This window comes from Lichenostomus cassidix, chromosome 2 (assembly GCF_008360975.1).
Source record: "Lichenostomus cassidix isolate B80296 chromosome 2, HeHo_3.0, whole genome shotgun sequence".
Lineage (NCBI taxonomy): Eukaryota > Metazoa > Chordata > Aves > Passeriformes > Meliphagidae > Lichenostomus > Lichenostomus cassidix.
In genome coordinates, this window is record NC_139482.1 from 78287697 (window position 1) to 78307123 (window position 19427).

Genomic DNA, 19427 nt, shown 5'->3' on the forward strand with positions numbered 1-19427 from the left:
CCTCTAACAGTACCTGTGAAACATTTCAACAAACCTAAATACAAAGAGCAACAATTAGGGACATAGAACGTGTGGCAACACCTTTTTAAAAAACATCAAGAGCTGGGCTTCTTTTGCTACTTGCAAGGGAGGAAAAACCCTCAGATTCCAGTGTTCCAGGGAAGAGGCAGGAGTACCAGGAAGGCTGAGGTGGAGATTTCTCAGCATCCCCTGCTACTTCAGTGCCAACAGCCACGGACAGCCTCATCCCCCACCAGAGGGAGCACCGAGTTACAGTTTCTGACTGAAGAATAGAGGTTACCAAGCACTTGAAAAGAAAACAAGCACTTACAAACCGAAAAAAGAATGACCTCCATGAAGGTACAGGTGGAAAATAGAATTATCTGATAGCGAGATGGGATGATTACAGATTTCAGGTACTGATTAGGGCTGAACTTCGCTGATAGGGTCTGCCATTTATCATAGCATTTGATGTATTTTAACCACGCAATTTCAAACAGCAAGTTATGCCACACAGCTATGTGCCCTCTAACCACGATTACGGTATCAGAAATCCCCAAAATGGGATACACACACGGACCAGTGGTGTCATCAGTGAAAGCTCTTGAGATGTCCATGCACAGAATCAGGTCTTCACACTTCTAATATACTTTAGGTGGATTAGGGGATGGAGAGCTCTGGATATACTGGTAAAACAGATGGATCAAAGGAGGTGGTGGCAAGAATTTGTTTTAAATAATTTTATCAGAGCCCTGTGTTATTTTTTAAAACAGTATTTACTAAATTTTTCTTTGGATTTTTTTCACATATCTACCTGGTCTTCTGTAACTTACCTGCTCTTCTTCAAACACTGAAAACTTAACACAGGCTTCACAGAAGCCTTACAATGTTTAGAAAGCCCATTTCCTCAGTGATTAGACTTTTGAGATTAACCCCAAGAACTTCAGGGATTTCCTCTACTTCCCTCTACTTGTACAAACAATTCTAAAAAAAATTGTGGTCATTACACAGCTAGTGGCTCAGCACAGCAGGGAAAAAATGGAAAAAGCATTCTAATTGAAACAGCTGTTAATACATGTCCAACCAAAACTCATTCAGTGTGACCAAAATTCCTCCCTAAAACCTCTAACACATCTATATTTTTGTCCCTTTTTTATGCAGAATATTACATGTGTAGACCAAGGAACCTTGGTACTGAGTAAGGAGGTTTAGTCCTTCTAAATAATAGCAGTCAACTGAATTATCAGCACATGCAATTACAGTTTACAAGTGCTCCAAAAATTCAACCAAAATTTCTATCTTTACTACATACAATGCAAACTAAGCACATCGAAATGCTAAGATTTGCAGGATGCGCTTGTGTGAGCTGAAGATTCATGTCTCACTTGTTGTTGCCAGAACCTGCTTCCAGTTCTGAACTGCTCTGATACATGACAGGGACTTTTCACATCTGATTTGACAGCTCTGCAACACCAGCTGAGCAATGCAAGTTAACCATGGCAGATACAGGACTGATTTTCTTAGGATGACAGCTCAGTAAATTGCAACGTTATTAACAGGAAAGTTTCATTTTCTTAACAAATTGGGCACTCAGCAGAACTGCAAATACATGAGTCAAACAGGCAATGAGTGCTTGTAAGATGGACACGATGTACTCACATCGAAGTATGCTCCCGCATGTTCTAGTATCAGCTGAGTAGAATCTGGCTTATTTTTACAGTAGGTAACGTACATCTGGAATTTGTCTGCCTGCAGAACAAAATGCAAATTTACACAGGTTATCAGAGAGCATCATTCCTGTCTCAAAATTTTTACAGTGTTATCAGAGAGGTTATCTTCCCTATCGAGAAACTGAGCTGTACAGAATTATATTCCCACTCAAAATTGCAGCATAAGATGATACATCAGGCAAGTAAGATTGAAAACAACAGCAATGTATATAAAATTAGGTTATTCAAAACTAAGACCAATCAAATCTGCACACAGGTTTAGGCAACTTGCATATACTTCAAGAGCAGCTAAGCACTGGCATCTGACAGGAGTGCCCTAATTGTTGCTTTTTTCTCAGTTAAAGATACATACGTTTAACTTAAATTTGAATGAAAAGCTACTTTTATGAATTTTACAAACCAAAAAGGGATGTGAGAGCAAGAATTAATGCCTTCATGCCTCCTATCTCCCTTTCTACTTCTAAATGTTAAGTCTAATTTCATTACCCAAGTAACGAAGCAATGTCCAACATCTTCTGGTAACTGTTCATATTTTTCCAACTCCTTGAGAAATATACTGGGGGTAGAAAAGAAACAGATAGTCAAGGCACATGAAAGATGTTCATTACAGCAACTTGTTTGGATCTACTGTCTGTGAACAAAGGCCATTAGAAAACTTTCTGTAATACCAGAAGCATGAGTTAAGGAAATAAAGATATCTGGAATAGATAAAAATGGGTAATAAAAGTACTAATATAAAATATAATTCAATAAAAATTCTGATATTATCAGAAATTGAATCAGCAGACATGCAATTAATGCATAAGAATGCACAAAAATTTAGTAATTGCTGTTGTTCTCCATCAAGAAGGTTTCCTACTGTTTTCAGTTCCAAGAAAAGCCTTCAGCTCAATTTAAAAAAAAACCTAAACCTTGTTTTTTGGATACTCGAGTTCTCTAGTTAACACAAAGCATACAAAGAACTGTAAAATCACGGTCTGGAATATGCTAAGGTATATTTTATTACTTTTAAGAATCATAACCCAAAGCAAATGTGTTCACAACCAATGAAGTGACAAAGAAGGAAGATTCAGAGCAAGACTTCTGAACAGAGATCTCCCTAGGAACCACTCCATTCAGAAGAAAGAGTGGATAAATCTCTTTCATGCTCCATTCTCAAGTAAATGTTATAATGCTGGGGCATCTCCACAGAAGCTATGAAGAGCCAAGAAAGAGCTGGGAGCCCTACTCTTTCCCACTAACAGCTGAACTTGGATATCAGGAATGAGGGTTCTGAAAGAACAACACCATCCTAATATTTTGCTATGTTTGTATTCTATTGAGTTCAGTGGTTTTCATCTCTTCAGAACAAATGACAAACCTACGACCGAATAATAATGCATCCAAGTAATTACTTAAATGCTGAAAGATCTGAGAGAAAGACTAAAAAATACTGTTTCTAATGGTGTACCCACCTGTCTGCATAAGGGAACAGCTGAAATAATTCAGCAGTGCAAGAGGAAAATCTTTAGGTTTTTTAATGGAAAAACATTCATTATTGGTATACACAATATTTTCATTAGGAAATCCCTCAGGTCATCATTTGGATTTAGCAGTAGTATGGAAATGGAAGATAAGTCACTCACTTATTGTGGAACTCATAAATTTCCTGCATGTTTCCAAAGATAATGTGTTCTTTGTTTACAATACCAGGTGGGATCTCCTCGACTCCACTTGTCATTTCCCATAGATATGTCTGCCCAGAACAAAAAAAGATGTGTGAAAAGTGATGATAAACTCCCAACAGAAGCAGCCAGGTATCTGTAAGTATGCACTCCTGGAGAGAAACTAGGCAAAGATCACACAGCAGCATCATCTCCAATTGTGACAGTGCCTGTTGTGTCAAATATACCTTGTGATTTTGACAGTGAAATACAAGTTGTAAAACTGACAATTTAACACAGTCCCTGAGACTTCATCACTTAAAATGCATAGTGTTCTTGACAACCTCTAATGCTTCAGGATATTCCTTATCAAGGTCATGTCTGCAGTCTAGAAGTTCATGCTTTGTGCAACAGCTACCACTGAACATCAGTTGCTTCAGCATAACAATTACTGGGCACTTTTCCATGGAATCTCACTGAATTTCTATTTGAAAAGTCAGCTAGTAGCACAACATGTGATACAGATAATAAGAGAATTAGCAGAAGCTCTTCTCTATTGCTAGCAAAGCAAATAGAGTAAACCCCTCCTTTTTCCCTCCTCTCTCTAAAACAAAAACCCGGCACACGATTATGAATCGGGAAAGGAACAAATACCGAAACTCGGTACCGACAAAAGCAAAACATATAGGGTGAATTCTGAACTGGCTGTTATCAGATGTAATTCTAAGTTTCTTCGTAACAGCAGTAAAATTACTTAATTTGGTCCTGTGATTCCAAACCAAGCATGGTCAGCTGTTAAAACCAGAAAGAAACAGCAACGGATTGAATCCTGCCTTCAAAGATTAGTGAAAAAAAGAAAACTTACATCCATGCATTCCCGGAGGTCTCTTACGTAAGCCTTTTCTGTCTGAATTAGTTCAGCCATAATGAACCTTAGGTGACAACAGAAAGAATAATCAAATCTCAGTCTGTTAGATCACTATGAAAGCATAACAACCAGAATACATCTTTCTCCTCATCAGCTTTTGCTTTTCCACTGCAGCAAGAAAAATCTGAGAACTGAAATGTGAAGAGAGACAACAGATGAAGGAAACCTAAGAGGTAACATTCCTCCATTACTAACCAGCACAAAAAGAAATGGGGAAGGAGATGGAACTTTTTCTCTAACACTTTTCACTGCTACAGTCATTTAATTTTTGTCTTCCTTCCTCCCCTTACACATTCATTTCGCATTATTTCGTAAAAAGAAAAAAGCATTTTAAAAGAAGTCTAACAGTTTTAAAAGTTTAAAATTCTGTCATGCTAGAATTATCTGTGAGAACAAGCAAGTGAATAAATGGCAACAGGAGATACTGAGTGCTATCACTCTCTTTTTACCATTTATACGATTTCTAAGCTGCCATGACAGTTGTTTCATTATCACGATTGATTTATGCAGTCTCATTGATGAAAAATAAATAAATGTATTACTCTTTCCTGCGGGCAGACTTTCGTTTTTCTTCATTAAGCTCATGGGCAGCATCGCGCAGTTTCACCTCTGACCCAGGGACACTGGCTGGGATTATATCCAGCTGTAAGCTTTTGCTCTTTATTAAAGAAAGGAAGAATTGATTAAGGAAGGAGACAGGAGAAAACAGCAGGTAAATCAAATGCAAGTAAAGCTTGTTTGCCTGTCATCACACTCATATTTCTCTTACCGATTTATTGGAATCAGAGGAAATACCCAGAGCTTTCTCTAAAGAGGTCCTGTATTTCTCCATGCGCAGGGAAAAGTCTCTGTACCTCTTATCCACTGCTGTGACACATTTTTTAATCTCTGTTGCATGAGCATGCCCTTTTTCACAAAAGCCATCAGCCAGCTGTATCAACAACTTCACCCTCTCTTTGGTTTGCTATGAAAACAGGAAAATATTGAACAGTTACAAGCTCTACCTGTCATGCAGGGGGTCATTTTGCTTAACTGCTACTAAGTGCAATTAGAGAAGTAATTGAAAGAGCTACCTTCCTCCTCTCTCTTCCCAGAACTCCGTTAAACAGATACCTTTTACTTAATAAAAATAGCACAAGATTAATGTAGGCTTCCTTGGGTCTCATTACTACATGACTAGAAACAGATTGTTTATTTTTCTTTGAAAAATGTGCTTCATATCTAACCCAGAGATTAAATTCTGCTAGACAAGCTTTTCAGCATGGGTATCCTTGCATCAGTACAAAGGCATTTTGATGCCAAAGAGGGTACTTTGTTCATTACCACTGAAACACTGGTATTGGACCTAGCCCACAGTCTCAAGAATCTACCCCTTTTAGACACTACTGAAATGCTGAGATGGAAGTAAGTCCTGTTATATACTTTACTCTTTAATGGATTAAGACTACATTCTTTAAATTTTTTCTATATTATGCTTTGTTGGTTGTTTGAAAGAAACTAAGAGAACAAGTAGTTACCACCATATCTGTGAGTGCTTTTCCCAAATGACAAGCTAACTAAAACTATGCACTTTCTTTCGTGTAAATCATAAATTATCCACAATGGATGAGCTTATAAAGCCACCTCTCTCTCTGTCATGAGTCAAGTGTGCTGTCATGGCCCTTATCAGCAGGGAGTTAAGCAAAATAGTCAATAAAAACTTGACTCTTACATTGATTGAAAAAATCAAGTTTGTCCTCTTTTTTTAAATTCTTTTTCTTCCCTAGTGGTCCCTCTTCCAAGTATTTCTTTTCAGTGTGGAACTTGTAAGAGCTAACACATCCTCCCAACAAGTAGCAAAATGCCAAGGGAGTGATACAAACAACATCCTTTCAAAAGGGGCACCAAAGTCATCTGCAGGCTGACAGAGGAAACAAGGAGGAACAGTGGTGCTCTGCATACTGGAAGGGATCCAGCAAATCAAAGTCTGGAGACAAGCTCAGACAGAAGAAAATCCAGGTTTGAACATCAAAAGTAATCTCTGCTCCTTCTGGATTCTCTTCTCTCCCTTCCCACATGTCCCCTGACCAATTCCATCTCCAAGTCTCTTCTGGGGTGATCCTTCAGACAAACGAACACTTGCGTACTTTCCTGGGCTCTATTATTTTTCTATGAAGGTTGGAGAGCCAAGAGGTAGAAACAGGTGACAGAGTGAACAGGTGGCAAAACAAAACATGGAGACAGACAAGGCCACAAACTCAGGTACTTTGGTCATGCACTGGTTGTCTGTCTTTCACATGTGAAAACTGGTAAGCCTCACAAGTGGCATCTGCATCTCTGTAAAGGCTTCCAGAGCTGACTGAAAAAGGTTTACACCAGAATCACAGAATACTTCAATAAAATGAGTTACATGACAAATAAAGTTTTAATTTTTCTGCTATCTCCTAATTAATAATAATAGGCTGAATAACAATAATGCAGCTTGTTGTATTTTACATCCTAAATAAACATTCAGTAATACACAATCATGAAGATATGAAAGTGGAAATCAAAGGGCCTGCAAGGTTTGTAGGTATTGAAAACATTTTTAAGCTGCCTCCCTATAATTCTGTCATGAGAAATCAACAGCACATGGGGCTCATGGAGCTCCAGTAACAATGATTATCTGCTGGTTATCTTCTGGTTTATTCTACTCTCAGCAGAAATACAGCGAGAATGCCACTGCAAGTAAACAGATCTTGACGGACATATCCTTGGGGGTTTTTTGATGGGCAGTAAGAATTCAGTTGTTTTATTTTGTTTCAAATCTTACATAATTCAACTGGTATTCAACTTGTTTACTGACAACCTGGATGAAGGAATAGAACACATCCTCAGCAAGTTTGCTGATGATATGGAACTGGGGGGGACTGGTTGTGCTGTCACTCAGTGGAACCTTGATAGGCTGGGGAGCTCAGCAGAGAGAAATCCAATGAAGTTCAACACGGGCAAGCGCAGAGTCCTGCACCTTGCAGGGAATAACCCCAAGTAGCAGCACAGGCTGGGGCTGATCTACTAGGTAACATCTCGGTAAAGAAGGAGCTGCGAGTCTTGGTGGATGACAAGCTCACCATGAGCCAGCAGTGCCCTTGGGGCCAGGAGGGCCAACATATCCTGGGGTGCCTCAGGAAGAATGTGGCCAGCAGGCTGAGGGAGGTGATCATGACCAAGTAGGGACTTGACCCTAATGAGGCCACAACTGGAGTACTGTGTTCAATTCTGGTCTCCACAGTTCAGGAAAGACAAGCAGCTAATGGAGAGGGCCCAGTAGAGGGACACAAAGATGAGTTGGGGTCTGGAGGATCTCTCTAATGGGGAGAGACTGTGGGAGCTAAGCCAGTTTAGTCTGGAGAAGAGAAGACTTGAGGGGATCTCACCAAAATATAAAATATCACAAAGACAGCTGTCAGGAGGGTGGTGCCAGACTCTTCAGTGATGCCCAGTGACAGGACACGGACTAACAGCCATGAACTAAAACACAAGAAGCTCCATCTCAAGATGAGGAAGAACTTCTTTACACGGAGGGAGGTAGAGCACAGGAACAGGTTGCCCAAGGATTTCATGGAGTCTCCCCCTCTGGAGACATTCAAAACCCACTTGGACACAGTCCTGTGTAACCTGTTCTTGGGGACCCTGCCTTGGCAGAGGGATTGGACTAACTGATCTCCAGAGGTTCCTTCCAATTTTAAGTATCCTGTGATTTTGTGATAATTTTATTTATTTATTTTACCTTTGCTGTGATCTGAAATTCCTCATGTTCTTTCAACAACTCTTGAGTGTGCTGGATACTGGAACCAGTGGAAGTATGTGTAGATAAATAAAACTCTCCGTTGTCATGAATCCATTCCAGAGCCTAAATAAAGCAATAATGAAGGAAAGTAAGAGAAAAGGCAACATATTTTTGCCAATAGAAACCATCTGTAATCAATACTGCACACACAGTTTGACCACAGGTGAATTTTACTCTGTGTCACATGTAATCATGTAATACCTCTAAAATATCAAATAGTTCATAACTCTGAAATAATTCACTTAGTTCATGAAGCAATGCTTAAAGAACTGAAAATTACATATGAATCCAAACACTTCAGGAAGTCCACTACTACAGGATTATAGCAGTCCCCTATTGAAAGGTTCTAACTAATTCTGTTCAGTTTTGATAGTGTACTCCCCAGCTGAGGAAAAAGAAAAACGTCACTTTTTCAGTGCCACATGAGACAGTTATACTCAGAAATATACATTTTCCAACTTGTAAAAATGTACATAAGATTGCCAAATGTGTAGGCTAAACTTTCGAAGCATGTAAGATTTAACTATCACTTCACTCTTCTGCTGACATGTACTCCAGCCTCACAAGGTGTGGTCTTTGCTCCTAGAAATGAAACCTGCAGCAGAGAAGGAATGGTGAGATGTCTCAGCTAAACCCATTAATGTATATATAACTAGAAAAAACCCAAGAACTAAGAACTGCAAACTAAAATTGTTTCCCTTCCACATCCTGACACTTTATTTGCTCACTATTATGAAAAATGCTGATCCATGTTACTATCTATGCTTTACCCACATTACCTGCTGCCCTTTTAAGCATAACTCAGTGGTCGTGAGGAATCTCTGGCTCCTGGAAAAAGCAAGAGTTGTTTCCAACTGCTGCATAACAGTAAAAAACTAAATGACGACTGTTCTGCAGCTCTAAATACAGGCTTCCTACAGCAGCATGCAGAGGGATGGGAGCTTAGAAACTTCTCGTTTCTGACAAAGCCAATAGCAGATGTTCAAAGAGTTTTATACAGCTTGCTTACAACCACCTTATACATAAATGTGTGCCTTCTATATTTTCAGTAAATGCACAGAGCACTAGACAAAAATTTAATACCCCACGAGAAAAAGTAGTAGATTGCTAGGGGGTCCTTACTCTTCCCTTAAAAGGATAAACTGAAATTATGAGAGTTACCTGTCCACATTATCAAGAACATGAAAAATTTTATCTTGGTGGACAGTAGATAGGTTTGTTTCAAATGCACAACCTTACATTGATTTAGAAAAGGCACTGTCTGTATTATAATTCCACCAATGACTAAAGCTCATCAATGCTGTGATGAAACAACTTTGACTCCCTTACGTCCACTTAGAATGCTTTTCCTTCTTGGTGCAAAAACTCAAGTGAGTAGAAAGCCTTCAAAATTCAACACTGAATGCAATGCCAGGGGACCATTTTCTTAGTCACATACAAGCAGATGCAAGCCTGATGGAGATGGGCCTATACTTTTAAGAAGTTGCTGATCGAAACAAACCAACAACTCTTGGACTTCTGTCAAAAAAGCAACATTTCAACCAATCACCTCTATGACACCCTTTGTCATTTTAATGTCAATCTTTCCAAGTGAAGACTGATATGGACAGGCAGCATGGCTACCACTGATATTACTAAAGACAACCTATAATTCTCACTTTTAACTTTTTAATCTCTGCCTTTTTTTAGTGGGTTTACTACACAATGCTGGAATGAATGATAAACAAAAAACTTCTCCTCCCCACATCACAAAATGGTTTGGTTTAGAAGAGACCTTAAAGATCATGTAGTTCCAATCTCCCCTGCCATGAGAATGAAATGTCATCCTTTCATAACTTGCTGGCAGCTCTCTAGAGGCACAGTATGACAAAGTTCAATTTGATGTTAATTCCTACAGTTTCAGTTTAGATCAGCTCTCATTTCATGTGAGGTATTGCTATGAGAACTGGAGAAATCAGTTTAGGGATCAGGTAAGCCCCTAATTCTGCAAGGATTTGAGAATCTACCATTGTCCTTGCGAACTAGTATGGTATCTTTCCCATCACAAGGGCATCAACTTCTGAAAGCACAAAGAACAGGTTCTTCTAAATTCCAAAAAGAAAACAACATTTCCATGTTTCTGGCTAATCAGTGTAAGAGTCCCATATATGGTTTGGTTCACTTTGCTTTTTGATGACTGAACTGGTAATTGCTGAAAAATGGGATTTACAATGGAAATGCTGACAGATCTTTATCTCCAGTGTTTGGCTGTTAGCTACTAATCTCTATACAAAAACAAGTAGATCATGTGCTTGTCAGAGGTTTAAGTTAAGGTTATTCAAAAGTGGGGTAGGGGGAGGGGCCAGGAAGGGGTGTTGGTGTTGTTTTAAAGAGGTATCAATCTTCAAATTCACTCCAAGATTCATCTTGCATGAATTTCTTTGTGAAAGCATGAAAGGCAGACTTGGGAATTCTTTCAAGAGCGCAAACCAGACCAATAGTATTTACACCTTTATCTAAATTAGCTGTCAGAAAGAAATAAAAAATTAGTTATTTGAGTCCTTTAAAGTAGACCTGACTATATTTTACGCTATGGGCGTTGTCTCCTTTTCTGCAGAACAGGAACAGAGATAGCTTCCTTTCTTTGTCTTATAACCAGTTTGAAAAAAAAAGAGTAAAAACCATTGCAGATCATCCTATTTACCAATTCGGCCTTGAACCCCCTAATTATTTTTAAGGAATGTGTTTTGATTAGTGAAAGAGATTTTTTTTGTGTGTGTGGTAGTTACTTAATAGTTCTTTCCAGACTGATAAACTCAACAAAATACCAAGAAGGGGATCTACCATGCAGGAAACCATGAAATCAAATACACGAAGAATTGAAAAACCAAAGTAATTCAGTTATTATTGTTTAATAAGTTATCCAACTTGTCAGATTTCTAGAACTGCCAATCAACTTAATTAGATATTTTTCCTCTAACATCTGAGAAAAATGCTGCTGCCTGTAATTTCCCCAGACAAATTAGGTGTGTGTGTAAAAGTTAACAAGCATAACAATTTGTCAAACACAAGCTTGCAGAAATTAGATTTGCCAGTACCAGATGAAGCTGGTAGAAGCAAAACATCACCTTTAAGTTACAACACTTATAGAATCCCTGCCTCAACAAGTTTAGCTGTTCTGTATTAAAGCGAAGGCAAATAATTCAACTTTCTACTTTGATCCTTCTGATCTTTCAGCCATTTGAAATATTGAAGTCAATAACAAATTTGTTACTGTGAGAAGACAGTGTATGTCAACCTTCAATCACACCAAAGAGGATTTTTATATAAAACCCTCACCTGCTTGGCACTTCTTTCAAACACCACATACTGCTGGCATTGATCAAGACGTCTTTTACGCATGGTCCAATAATGCAGCACACGGTTCTCCCTCTGGAAGAGTTCATTCAAGATATCTGAAGAAATGAAAACAGAGGTTATGACTACCAAATTTAAAATATCACAGGAAAATCAGGTGTGAATTTACTATACACTTACCCTTCCTGTTACTCTTTGCTTTGCTTTTTCCTGATCCATGAAACACAAAGTGTTCCTTTCTCATTACTTACAGAAATGCTGGTTAAAGAAACTAAAGATGCAATTAAAAGTTATTACTGACACCTTTTTTTCTCTCAAATATTTTTGATGAGAGGCTTGCCACTGCTTATAGAAGGACTGAAAATGTATCCTGATAGTTTTTGAGGGGGTTTCCTCAGAAAGAATGAGCATGCACAGGTAATAACAGCATGCTTAACATCTCATACTCATTTCAATAAAAAACCAGGAGATTTTAGTATCAGTCTCCTATTTTAATGATTTAATACATATGAACAAACATACAACCTTAGGTCACCAAAAGATAAATGCAGCATAAACAGACATTATATGTACAGAAACCCAAGTAATAAAAATAGACAATTACTAAGTTTGTAATTCTCAATTAAAAAAAAAAAAAATCAAATCCAACAGAGTATAATTGAATAAGCTGACTTGTTAAATATGAATTTTCACTGAACCTTGAGTGAATTTCCAGGTAATCAAATAATTAACTCCACAGTTAGTTTTTCTTGAGTATCAGGAGCTGTCTGGCATTGAAAATTCACATCCAAATTCCACACATCCAACATTTCAAATTCTTCCTAGCAAAGACCTTGTGCTTACAATATGCAGAATACTATCTGAACCCTGATTCTTTAATTTTTATGGTTTTTCCATCAAAGAAATTCTAGTAGTTTCCTGTGAAGCTCACTTTACCCACTGCGGCTTCCAGAGCAGCAGCCCTGCTTGACTTTGTAGCTACTGCAAACCCAGAGGGCAAACTGAACACAGGGGAATGGGGACACCCAATGTCTCCACCAGGTGATTCTGCTGGAATTGTATGGAGCTGAAAGGGAGCTCCATCAGAAGCAGAAGAGACTACAGAAAGGGCTCATTCTTTACATCAACACTTTACTTCCTTTTCTACTTTGTACCCAGAGCTGGCTATTTTCCACAATCCATAATTACCAATGGAGGCTATCAGGTGCTAGGTGTCTTAAGGTCTCTCCATTCTGCTTTCCCACTGTGCAGGTCCACCATGCTTTATATCCCAAAAGCTAACAACTCCAAGAAACAGCTTGACAGAAAAGCTCAAATTACAGGAAGCCTGAGGGGAAATGCATCTTTGTCTACCTCATCAGTGATCTGGGACCAAACACAGCCACTTGTGACAGCCTCCCTGAGGATTATGAAACCTGTCTGCATCACTGCCAACATCCTCCTGCTTAGAAGCACTGTATCCTCACTTGCCACAGGGTGCTGAGATCACCCAGAACTTGCTTTTGGTTGGAATCTGGTCACTGTGGCCAAGGTTTTATTTTCTGCTGGTCAGGCTCCCCTCAAATATGCCTCAGCTGCTCTGTCCCTTAGCCAAGCTATGATCTGATCTGCTATGAGCCTCCCCTGCTTTCTCAGTTTTATTTCTGCCTTATGTCACCTCCAAAACACTTGCTCAGAATATATGCCAGATTTCAGGATGCAAGGAGGTGGAGTGGGTGGGACACAATAATCATTATACAATGCAACACACCCAACTGGACACACCATATAAAAAGAGACATCTTGATAGTGACGCAAGCAAAGTAGTTCTGACAAAGAGCAAGCGAGGTGAATTTAGCAAATTGGAACAGCATTTGTTCTGTCAGGACATGATACAGATGGCAAGGCAGTGAGAGATATTTGGCTGGGCACTGTTAGTGTTAGTGCCATTAATTTCTTGGACTGACAAAGCGGAGAAGAAATATTCTATAAACTACTCGAAGGAAGTTAGAGAACATCAATATTTGATACTAGGTTTGGAAAAGCATCTCTGTATCTCATGTCACCTGAACAACAGTCCCTGTTGTCAATTGCTTTGATTCCAACATTTGTTAGGATTGTTCCCTAAACTTTCAGCTTATTTTCCAGGCTCAAAGAGCTCTCAGCTGTCTCTATGCATCCTGGTCCCTTCTATCAACCTATCTAAAACTACAAGCGCCATTAGACAAGTTACTGTGTTCAGTCGCTGCCTGCACAACACAGACAGGTAAGAGATGCACACAGACTGAGCAGCAGAAACAAAGATGATGATGCTCTCATTTCTGAGTTTACAGTATTTGTCACCAACTCAATCCGCCTGTCACAGCACAGTTTTAGGCCACAACTCCTTCCTAAATGAGACAGTATTTGGGTCCTCTTAACTGCATATCAAAGAAATTATTTACACTGGTATGCAGGGACAGAAGGGCACCTCTCAGAGCTCAGTATCACTGCAATTCCTGTTCCCCATGAAGCACGTGCTTAGCTAGAATTTGCCTAGATTAAGACATCGCTTTTCCAGATATCAACATCTGCAGCCGGGAATAAGGATCAAGTATGCCACTGAATGAAGTTTTTGAAGGATGTTCAGTAGTTCTGCAGAAACTCAAGGGTTACCCAAGTTTTTAAAGCATTAAATTTATATACTGTATACTGGTTGCAGTCTGCCAGTTTCAAGCATACATCTGAGTATGAGTGTGTAATACTCTATTAGAACATATATAATGTCTCTTCCACCAAAATTAAATAAACATTTATTTTTTTTTTGTTATTTAGAAAAGAGGTGAAAAGATTTTTTTTTCCTTGACATGCATATTTGAACAGGAAGAATAGAGTGAACTTTTAAATCATTTGGTCAGCGACCACCACACCATTAAGACCTACCGAGAAGCAGCCCTCACTAGCTCTATCTTAACTCATGTTTAATTCTCAGAAGCATAAAATGCACTGTTTATGGGGGAAAAGTGTTAGAGCAGATTGCTTATTTTCTTTTACTTGGGGATTTTTGCCGCTTTTTTTTACCTTTTAAACATCTATCACTTATCCAAATTTTAAACGCACACAAAACATGCATAACAGTATGGTTCTGACATATAATTATTATTCTTAAGGACATTAGTAGAGCTCTTTCTACTATTTCTTCATAAGAACACATGTAGCTTTCTCAGAATGATTGTTTCTATATAGATTTCAAAACTGAATTTAAAAAAAAATTGTCTAACACTCAGTAAGTGTGGTAGTTACAAGTTCCTGCTTGTTTCTACTCTGTTTTCTTTGTCTCTTACTGAGAGAAGAGCTAAGTGACAAATGTCAGCTTCAGTTATTGATACTGCTGGCATTTGTTTTGAGATTTTGTCTTATACAGTTCTATAAATGTTGATGTCTCAGGGACAGAGGAAAAACAACACTTTGTCTTAGCTCTAAATGCTCAAAGTTTCAACTGACACAATCCAATTATTTCTTTAAGAGTGAAAAGTATGGTAAATACCCTATTCTCTTTCCAACATAAAAAAATTCAGTACAGGAAGATCTTCAGCTTGAGTAGTGTCAGACTTTGACTTGAGTACTGTCAGTAAATTTACTGGGTAAATTTTAACACAAACTGTTTTCCCCTTGTAGTTAAAAAGAAGCAGTGAACATGTTCTTTTCTAATAGAGTCATCAAGTAAATTAGAGCGGAAGTGACCTCTGGAGGCCATCTGTTTCAATCTCCTCTTCAAAGCATGACTAACTTCAAACTTTTTCAGGGGCTTGTTCAACTAAGTTTTAAAAATTCTTAGGGGTACAGATCCTACTAACTCTCTGGGCTGCCTGCTCTACTCCATCTTGCTGTAACACGTTCTCCCATTCAGAATTTTCCTTGCTGCAACTTTTCCTCTGGACTTATTGCCATGTTCCTCTAGAGTCTGGCTACATCATATGCATAACTCCCCTTTGGGTAGGTTCAAACAGCAATTAATTAGAAATTAGACTTCTCTGGTTTGGAGACTGTAGCATGGTCAGTGATCAGTCACAGCTTCATAATGTATAGAGCAGAATAGGACTGGCAATTAAATTAGTAAAATGCAATATTTACTCGTCAATCCCTCTGATCCCTGTTTGGCTACCACACCCATCAGTTATGAATACACTAATAATTTTTGCATTTTTGTCCCTCAAAAACAGGTCTCTCTCCATTTCCTAGAATGCATATTACGCCTTGAAGTTGTACAGTGTATCATTAATCTTAGCAAAAGCCAAGCCTCATGTAGGAGTTCTTTCCAGCTTCACCTCAGCTACTACCTATCTACACATCTAGTTTAAACACGATGTAAGTTACCCTATACTTCATGAAGTTCCTCAGCACTGATTCAAACTATCTGAAGGGCATTGTTCAAGGGATACTCTCCTTTCACTCTGGCACTCCTAAGGAACTTGGAGAAGGTATGACACTAACACACTGAACAAGCCTACAGTGATCAGCTCTCATTTGGCTTCAGACCAAACATTATCATGAGGAAGTTTACTAACTCATTGTCTCAATAAAAGCAGCACATTTGAGTCTCAGATAGAAAGAAGATCAGGTGTAAGCAGCAGATAGAAGAATTCCAAGCAACTTCATTTGAGTATAAGAGACTTCGAAGACTGTCAGCTCCTTCAAAGTGTGTGAGCAATTTGTTTCCTGCTAAGCCTGACAGAACTCTTTCCACTTGGGCAGGCTTCACTACCCCATCACCACACATACCCCAGTGCATGATGATCACATTCTGGTGAGAAGGAAGAGAACAAGAAGCCCCTTACTTTTGACTTGTTGTTCAGGTGCTTTGATGTGTGTCACCATCCCTGGCATGTTGACACTGTTCCTGTGCAGGTATTTCAGGAAGACATCAGCATTCCTCCGAGCCAGCGTGCAGGCCTACAGAGTCAGAGGCGTAACTTTACTTGAAGATGCACAAATAAACATCCAGAAGAGATTAAAGATCTTCCTCACCCCCCTTTTGTACATTTGTCACCCTCTTCTGTTTTGGAAAGCATTGCATGTTTCATCTTTCTACAAGTAAGCCAACCCAACTATTAAAATAGTTTTTCCGCCAAATAGCAGTAAAACCTTACCTGGCAGGAAAAACCAAAAAAAAAAAAAAATCTGACAAACAAGCCCACATAAAATTGTATTTCTTTTTTCTGAAACACTTGAAAAGCAAATACCTGGTCTAAGGCTTTCAGCATGACTCAGAGCTCACAGAATAGTTTGTTTAGTGCATGTGCCACGTGCCACCTAAACACTGTGCACATGCTTATGCACTCACCTAGATATTCCAAAACATCCATTAGTACTTTAAACAAAAGTGAACGCTCTGCTGAAGTGAAACCAAAAGTGCTAAAACAGTAATATCTGCCCTTAAAATATTAAGGCAAGGCTTTGAGAGCTTTCAGTCCTTCCCACTATCTTGCAAGCACTCAGCTCAACTGTCTTCTTCGTCTTGACATACATGAAATACTCCATATGGGCTGGCCGCCTTCTTTTTAACATGCAAATTTTAAATTTGGAATGCTACTTTAAAAGGTTAGATAAAGGCAGAATGGTTGATACTTAAAACAAAGATTAGTAATTCATGCCAGCTGCAGAAGGATCTATTAGGAGCATACTTTGAGTTCTGTTAATATGTCTTTGAGTGTTGTAATCTGTGTAATGAGAACAAAAATGCTTTTAACAAAGAAGTTTGATACTCTTAGTAGTTTTTCGTGGTGATGCTCGAAAATGCCTTTGATAACAGTGTTACTCTGCTCTGCAAGCACACACTACACATATAATTCTGTATGATCAATAACCTTCTTCACTAGGACATTAGTTGGAACAGAAACCTTTCATTTATCTGAAGACTATTACACAAAACCCAACTACTCCCAGATGCTTGTCTAGCAATTTGCTCCTTCCATACTCCACCGCAGTCCCAGCACATCTGAGAGCTGCTCTGGTGCACAGGCAGCAATGGCACTGTGTGACTGTCACTTCTCTTCCAAAGCAGCAGCCTTTAAGCATTCTTTAGAGTGACAGTTGCTCAAAGCAGTGACTTCCAGTTCCTCTTCAGTCACACTGGGAGATCTGACATCTACTGAAGTTCAACAGGATATGTATTTATAAAACTGGCTACAATTTTATGCACTTGGCAGTATTCTCTTAATCACTGTCAGCAGCAGTTAACACGCCACTTCCCACATCTTTGCAGCTGGGGACATACCTGTAGTTTGGAATGGGCACTGCTGCTTTCCACAGCCATTTCAGCGCTGTAAGAGCTGTTTGCCTGCATGCTTCCCAAGACACAGGAGACCGCAAAAAATCCTCAACCTTACCTTTAGAAATGCTTCCTTCTGTTCCAGGTGTTTGCTTATCATGGGAGTAACATGATCTGTTTCAGAGTTGGGACCCAATTTGTCTGCTCCCCCACACCAATCTTCTTCTCGTTTATATTCTTGCTCCAGGCTTTCCAGCACACTGCACACCTTTCAAGAAAAAGGAGACCAATTCAGTAAGACAAAAAAATCAAAATTCAAGCCTCAAAAAAAAAAAGGAAAACCAATCTACTCCTTACATATACCCCCTAACTTGTGACATGTTTTGATTGGGACTTAAGTGAAGGCAACAAACTTTGGCTGTAGGTTCACAAGCACTAGCCTGCTTATGTGGAATTGCTCAGAGGCCATCCCTGAAGTTGTTCATCTTTCTCTGCCTCTTTGAATGCACAGTTTTGGATGGGCTTATGTTATGACTGCAGAGGAAGCAACCTTGCCAGTCTTCCCCCAGTCTTGTCTGTGGACAACCAGATTAAGCTGATTTTTCTCTGACTGCCACACAAAAACCAGAACTAGCCATCAAATGAGTAAACATAACCAAACCTCATCAACCATTTTTTCAAGTAATGCTGTTTTTGCCACACTGAGGAATTAACCAAGGCAGACACAGATCATGTAGCATTTCTGTACCTGTTCAGAAGTTTTATAGAAGGCAACAGAGGCATTCACAAGCTTGAGACGGTCCTCCATCTTCAGCATCAGCTGCTGCCAATGGGAAGCAACCTTCTCTGCACACTCCCGGATCATATCCATATCATAGTGGTTAGCCTGCAGCATTGCCTCTGCCTTCTGCTGAACCTGCAGGGCACTTTGATGTGTTTTCTGACAAGAGGTGAAAAGTCAGGAGTTCAGTGGAGCACTTCAGTTCATTTCCATGAAGACCTCATTTTGTCAATGACACTTCTATACACATGCACCAACTAAAAATGACTGTCTGATACTCGTTACTGTGTGAATTCTCTATGCAAATACAAAAGAAATAAATCCTGTAGAGATTTATCACCAAATCAACACTAAATAGCAGTTCTTTACAAATAGTAACTGTCTAGCTTAAGCCACATGTGACATATCTATGCTGCAGTACATGTTGCTGTAATTATGAATTTCAGTTTTGTTTTCTTTCCCTTCACAGTGAGAAAAAGAAGATGAAAAGGGAGCATCTTATTTTGGCAATCTTTACAGCTTTAACTTCAGTCTTTTGGACATCAGCAGTACGCAAGGAAAGGTGCAGGCAGGCATGCAGACCAATAAAAAAAGACAACTCTATTGACTGTAAGCAGTACAGTTTTTTAACTGTATTTCTCTGTGCAGATAAATACTTGCCTAACATCAAGAAATATGAAATATTAAGGGGTTAGATACAAGTATTATTATACCTGAGTAAAGAAAGACCCAAGAAACACAGAATTTTAAGTTTCCTAGTCATTTATTCTTAAACTGGCAAACACCTAGAGGTCTCATGAGTTTTATACTTGAGAGTTACCAAAGCTCTCAAAATGAGGGTGCATATAGTGCAAACTGTAATTACAAAAATAAAGTCATGAGAAGGGAAGCATAAAATTCTACCAAAAAGGAAACGAACATTAAAGAGTTACTGCAAGGCAGAGTTCTTCTGAAAATAGACTACCTAAACAA

At 39.0% G+C, this 19427-nt stretch overlaps 1 protein-coding gene across 1 annotated transcript in view; it reads right to left on the reverse strand.

Moving 5' to 3' along the window:
• The window catches only part of TRIO (trio Rho guanine nucleotide exchange factor), a 245667-nt gene that overhangs the window by 87131 nt on the left and 139109 nt on the right, over window positions 1-19427 (reverse strand). The window contains exons 17-27 of the mRNA XM_085052129.1: window positions 18423-18614; window positions 17793-17942; window positions 16242-16356; window positions 11428-11543; window positions 8050-8172; window positions 5071-5265; window positions 4844-4959; window positions 4239-4305; window positions 3356-3465; window positions 2217-2286; window positions 1660-1749 (exon numbers count right to left, since the gene is read on the reverse strand). Of these exons, the coding sequence (XP_084908255.1) occupies window positions 1660-1749; window positions 2217-2286; window positions 3356-3465; window positions 4239-4305; window positions 4844-4959; window positions 5071-5265; window positions 8050-8172; window positions 11428-11543; window positions 16242-16356; window positions 17793-17942; window positions 18423-18614 (1344 nt within the window). The remainder of the gene's footprint in view (window positions 1-1659; window positions 1750-2216; window positions 2287-3355; window positions 3466-4238; window positions 4306-4843; window positions 4960-5070; window positions 5266-8049; window positions 8173-11427; window positions 11544-16241; window positions 16357-17792; window positions 17943-18422; window positions 18615-19427) is intronic.